Genomic DNA, 6,324 nt, shown 5'->3' with positions numbered 1-6,324 from the left:
ATGGAGTCGGGGATTTTGCAAACACGACGCAGGCGGGATTCTGTATCAGAAGGCAACATGTGTTAAGAGATTGAATCTTTCCATCATGCGAGCGACAGAGATTGAATCTTTCTATCATGCGAGCGACAATTTTCTAGATCTTTTAACGTAAAAATCTAACCATTTTACACCTCAGATGGGCCAAATCTTATCAAAACAAATGAATGGCTAGGAAAAGGTTTTTATCCATGGCCCACAAGAAGAGTGAAATTATCTTATTTTTTAAATCACAATATCAAAGAATTATTTCCAACCCCAAACATAGCTCAAATTTTATACACGTGTTTCATATCTAGATGCGTAATGTAGCTTAAACGTGTACGGATCTACATGCATGAGGAATTATCAAACCACATGTACGGATATACATGCGTGCGGAAGTAGTAAACCTCTGCAATGTATGCTCCTTTCCTCCGCATGTAGGAAGACTTCTGCATGCTGAAGAAGGTTTACCGAGTAAACCTTCAGGCACTTCATTTCCTACTGCTTATAAAACCCGACCCCATGATCTTTTGAGCCATCCACACCTCTCTCTCTCTCTCTCTCTCTCTCTCTCTCTCTCTCCAAATGGCCATGTTGAACAGTACTTGCCTCTTCTTCTTACTTGCTATCTTGGCCATGACCCATGTCTCATCAGCATCACTGAAAGTGGGCCACTACCGATATACATGCCCTTCTGCGGAGGCGATTGTTCGACAGACAGTGAGCAAATCTGTTTCTCGGAACCCGGGACTTGGTGCCGGCCTAATTAGGATGCATTTCCATGATTGTTTTGTTAGGGTAAGTTTCTTTACAGAGCTAAGAGATGTTGTTATTGTTATGGAGGTGGTACCAACCTTGTGTATTTGTACTCTGTGTTACAGGGCTGTGATGGTTCAGTCCTACTCGATTCGACGCCTGGAAACCCTTCTGAGAAACAGCATCCGGCCAACAATCCAAGCCTACGTGGATTTGAAGTGATCGATGAAGCAAAGGCTAGGATTGAGGCTCAATGCCCACATACTGTCTCCTGCTCGGACATCATTGCCTTTGCGGCTCGCGATAGTGCCTACAAGCTTGGTGGCATTGACTACGCCGTGCCAGCAGGCCGCCGCGATGGAAGAGTCTCTATTGAAGCTGAAGTCGGTCAAAATGTTCCCCCACCTTCCTTCAATGCCCAGCAACTCAAGGAGAACTTTGAGCGAAAAGGGTTGTCTCTGGATGAAATGGTGACACTCTCTGGGGCGCACTCCATCGGCGTTTCTCATTGTTCTTCCTTCATGAATCGCCTCTACTCATTCAACGCCACACACCCACAAGATCCTTCAATGGACCGCAAGTTCGCTGCCTACTTGAAAACCAGGTGTCCCCCTTCGACTACTAGGAACGGTCGAGATCCTACTGTGCACCTTGACGTTGCGACACCGAATCACTTGGATAACAAGTACTACCAAAATTTAAAACACCATAGAGGAGTATTGGAGTCGGATCAAACACTACTTACTAGCCCCTCGACATCGAGAATGGTGAGGAACAATGTCAAGCATAAGTCAGCATGGGCTGCAAAATTTGCCGCGGCCATGGTGCATATGGGGTCCATCAATGTGCTGACTGGCTACCAAGGAGAGATCAGGATGAACTGTAGGGCTGTGAACTTTTGAGTTATTCCAAAGATTGGAATTGCTGAATTTGATTTGAAATATTGTTTACTATTCTTTCATTTATTTGAATTTATCTTTGATTTGTTAAAAGAGAATCCAAGTGTAAATTAGTTGGTAAGATCCATATGGAGCCTTTATTTTTCATGTAATCCAAGTTGTTTCATGTTTCTTGTTTTTCTATGGAATTGGATTTTTATAAGCAAATCTCTCTCTCTCTCCCACATACTATTGGAAGGATATGCTCAATAGCCTTATAGAACTTTGGCTGGGGTTGTTTAAAAAGTGTCAATTATCTCATACGTTCCATGTGTGGGAACCACACGTGATGTGTATTTGGAATCCAAACTACGAATTTGGTGCAACTCCTCACGTACACTGTAGAGAATTTTTATTTTTTATTTTTTTTTATTTTTTTTATTTATTAAGAAAGAGGGACAGAACCGCAATTCATTGAATCAGCTGAAGACTGTACAATATGTCAAGTGGGCCCGACAAAAAGGTTCTGGGCCTCACTCTTCATGAGTAGAATTAAAGCAGAAGAAAAGAAAAAGGCGCGCCTAGGATCCCCATTTTTTTAACTGTTGCATTCAATCACCAATATACCCTGTGGTGTGGTCAAAATAGAGAAATCTGCTTTATTTTTCAGCTCATGTACTAAAATGATAGTAAAAAGGTGACGAAGGGCACAGGCCACATAGCACTGTACGCTACATAGTGGCTGGTAAGCAATTTGTGTCCATAAAGGAGAGTGGATTAGGCGCAGCCATGATGGTGGGGTGTATTGTATTAAAATCGTACATCCATTTTGCCAGCTCATTTTAAGGGCATTGGCTGAAAACTAAACGTGAATCCTTGCTCTTGTGGTAAACTCTCGGGAGTTTCAACACCCAGTCAAGGGTTCGAGTATCCATGGGTGGTGAAATCCCACTACCGCGTGAGTGTGTGGTGGTGTGTGTGTGCGTGTGTAAAAAAAAAAAACAAAAAACAAAAAAACGTGGCTTCCACCAAAGTCGGTGGGTGAATAGTGACTGTGGACCCACCATGATATAGTTGCATTACATCTATGTTGTTCTTCTGTTTTGACAGCTCATTTTAAGGCAGGATCCAACTTCAGGTGGACATTATTATTGGAAATAATGGTGATTGTCCCAAATAACCTTGTGAAGGCAAAATTTTGAAAAGGAATTTTTACCTTTTCATCCCCGGCTGGATATTATTTGGTCTTAATTTTTAGATGTTTTAAGGCATTAATTTATTTGGATTTGAGACAAATTTATTTATTTTTGGGGTGGAAAAAAAAATTATGATTGAAAATTTTTCTTTTTAAAGTCTCGAAAGTATGTTCCGTATGTAAAAGTGGCAGCGCGTTTGGAAATACCATAGGAAACATAGTTATTGACCATTAAAAATTCCAAGGCCCACCTTATTTTTTTCCATTCATCTTGGATAAAGAAAAAAAAAAATAAAATTATCCAAATGGTGTGGCCCACCAAAAAAAATTTAAGTAATTGCATTTTTTTGGTGTGGCCAAATTGACGGATATGGTTATTATTTGGCCATGCCCTAAAATAATAAAAAAATAAAAATAAAAAGTGAGAAGAAGTAAAGTGGTCATGCATGGTCAAATTAGGGGGCCATTAGATTTAAGTTCTCCATTTTTTCATATATTTATGGATTGAAAAAATAATAATAAATATACCAAATATCAGGTGGCCCACACCAAATTGTTCCATTAAAATTTTGTAGTACCAATAAGTTTTGGATCAAGCCGAATTTGGTTTTACCATTCATCTTGGCCATGTGACCTTATAAGTTGGATGGCCAAAAATTCAAATGGACCAAAGTTTAAATATGGGTTTCTTCCATTTTTCCTTAGTGTGGCCACCTGTTTTTTTGCTTCAATTTTTTCAATTAAAATGACTTGAAAAAGATGGATGGATGGATTAACAATGATATACAATCCATTTTTTTGATATCATGTTGGATGTAAAGCCATATGAAACTCAAGGGATCACATGAAGGAAATGGGGTTGAATCTATATTGAAAATTCTGGGCAACACAAGTTGGGAATGACCTTATGCCTTTGGTGCATACAAACATCACGCTCAAAAGTTTCAAAATTGTATTTCCCTCCCATTTTTCTGTATGTGGGATGGCTTGGTTCGCCTCATTTTTAGAAAGTCCAAATAATGGAAAAGAGTGGATGGGTGGATTTTTCACAATTGATAATTTTAAACAAAATGACATTAATTTGTTATAAATTTTTGGAATTTTTTGTTAAGAAATATTAGAAAAATTCATAAAAAGAAAATATTAACAATTTTAACGAATTATTGGGAAATAATCCATTGGGCCAAACTTAGAAGTTAGTTTGAGAATAAAATGCCAGGATTTCCCCATTCTTCATATCAAATAGGTTTCCAAGATCAAAGACTCCTTTTTTTAATTTTCATCCCAAAAGTTACTATTAGATGCGGTGACGCGAATAGGCACCACAAATTTTAGAGGTAACCCATTTTCGATCCAAGACTTTGGAACTCCTACCGGGATTCTGATCCAGGGAAAAGAGGTTGTATTTTTATTTTAATTGTTATTAAATGCCCACCAATCACATGTTTGTTTTACTTAATTTTCTGGCCATTTTTTGATTAACCAATCCGAAAATGATACGTGTTGTTGCATGTAAGAGAATATAGCATGTAAAAAGGTCTTTAAAAATATTTGGAACAGTTTTTTACGAAAGTATATTTGAGCTGTCAATACATGTCATCTGATGACAGGGCAAAAAGCGGTCGAGAAAAGTGGAATGATTAGAAGAATACAAATGGACAAAAGGATTTAGAAAACCGACATGGTAACAATTTAACTTCTATATCTATGTAGTAGAGAAGTGTATAAACAACAAAGGAAATACACAAAGCAAGGGGTCTCACACTAATCTAACAAATTCAGTTAAATTTATCTTATCTTAGCATAATCTTTTAGCCTTACCTTTATCTTAAGAGTAGCAGTGAGTGACACAGGGCAGGACGTGAGGTCAAGCACCATCTTCCTCAAGAGGATAACTATTCTGAATCCACGGAACTTCTCTGGACTCCTCACAGGGACTTCTCGAATCCACGAGGAAAGAAAGTAGAAAATAGGAATAAATTCTAATAAATTCAAAATTGATTAATAAATGAATAAAAACGAGTTCACAACCCTTTAAATAGAGGTACCAAGCAATGAGAAAGAAATCAGAATCAAACTACAACTGAAACTCCTAGAATTCGCGACTTATTAAAAAATAAACTAATTTAACGTTTGCACTAGGCAAATTTTGCCAAAAATATAATTTATTTGGTTCCCAAACCGTTTTCCTAATTATTCTAATTCTTTTCATTGGGGAATTCTTCTCTCTCTTTTTAAACAAACTAAAATTCTTGTTAGTAAAAATGAAATTAAAACGAGAAACGCGTCGATATAGGGGTTTTTGCAATTGGGTTGCAACCCAATGTAGTAGGTTGGTTGGTAAATAGTGTTTACCTCAAAATCAAATTTTCTCGGAAACTCATTCCGTTGCGAGATAGCCCGTCTAAGGTCCGCGGTCCAATATTTTGCATCACCCTTTTGACCACTTGGTTAAATATCCGCAACCCACCAATAACGGTAACTTTAGTAATCAATCCCCACTTGTTAGACTTTTCCTTCTCTCAACAATTTTATTGGGAAAGGTCAATACAATGCATTTCAAGGTCATATTATTTTTTTTGTTTGGAACTAGATTTTTTCATTGTATGTATCTTCTGTGGTCCCAGATGTTTCTAAGACTACCCCATAATCTTTTAACAATTTGTAATGGCTAAATATACCAATTTTCAAATCTTGGTCATAACATCCACGGTCATCCCTATATTAACTTGCGATAAATTGTTCTTGGAATCAAAGAACATTATTGGACCCACACAAACGTACCAAAAATTCAAACTGAAAAATGCAAAAAGTTTTCAACCTCAATGAGATAAAAAATTTTAGAATTATCCATTTTTATTGGTTGCCAAACATGAGTTAAAAAGGGCAAGACCAATCAAACCTTCACGTTGAGGGGAATTGTAAACAAACTAAAATGGTTGTTCAACCCAAAATTTATTTTATTTTATTTTATTTTTATAATTGGAATGGCTTTAACTTAGGATTTGAGAAAATGTGGGGGGTTCATTTCAAATGCGGATTCAAACTTTGCGACTTAAACTCTGGCAATCACAAAATCGGCCAAAACCTTCAACGGATTATTAGTCCGGTTGGGATAATAGAATTGACCAATTTTGAAAGCAAATGGTTTTGGAAACCATGCATCACCTGTTGTTTAGGACATTCCAACTTTTTCTTTAGTAGACTATGTCCAATGGGCCTGTAGATTGTGCATCACCCCATTATTGAAGAACCGTTATAATTTTGATTAGCAAACCAATCCGGAGTACCCAATTACATGGTACATTCCTACTTTGGTAATAACAATTGGTTCCCTCCGAACCAGACGATTTAGTGGAAGAAATGAATTTCTTAAAGAGGAATCAAGTCCCATGGGGTTTTAATTTTAAAAATCCTTGAATGGGCAATTCTAATAACTGGTATCTCTTGTGGCTGCTTGCCGTTACCTGCTAA

At 37.4% G+C, this 6,324-nt stretch overlaps 1 protein-coding gene across 1 annotated transcript; it reads left to right on the top strand.

Moving 5' to 3' along the window:
- Positions 1 to 657: 657 nt before the first annotated feature.
- Positions 658 to 1,774, top strand: LOC131225980 (peroxidase 5-like). Its single transcript, XM_058221609.1, has 2 exons — positions 658 to 819; positions 903 to 1,774. Exons 1-2 carry the CDS (start codon positions 658 to 660, stop codon positions 1,677 to 1,679), a joined length of 939 nt encoding a protein of 312 aa, XP_058077592.1. The 3' UTR covers positions 1,680 to 1,774.
- Positions 1,775 to 6,324: the final 4,550 nt, after the last annotated feature.

This window comes from Magnolia sinica, chromosome 14, assembly GCF_029962835.1.
Source record: "Magnolia sinica isolate HGM2019 chromosome 14, MsV1, whole genome shotgun sequence".
Lineage (NCBI taxonomy): Eukaryota > Viridiplantae > Streptophyta > Magnoliopsida > Magnoliales > Magnoliaceae > Magnolia > Magnolia sinica.
Note: the sequence above shows the minus strand (reverse complement) of the source record. Positions and strands in the feature narration are given on the sequence as shown.

Bases quoted from the DNA above. Each gene is read 5' to 3' on its own strand.
- LOC131225980 (XM_058221609.1), top strand. From the start codon at position 658: ATGACCCATGTCTCATCAGCATCACTGAAAGTGGGCCACTACCGATAT. The intron at 820-902 runs GTAAGTTTCTTT...TCTGTGTTACAG, and splicing joins TCCATGATTGTTTTGTTAGG to GGCTGTGATGGTTCAGTCCT.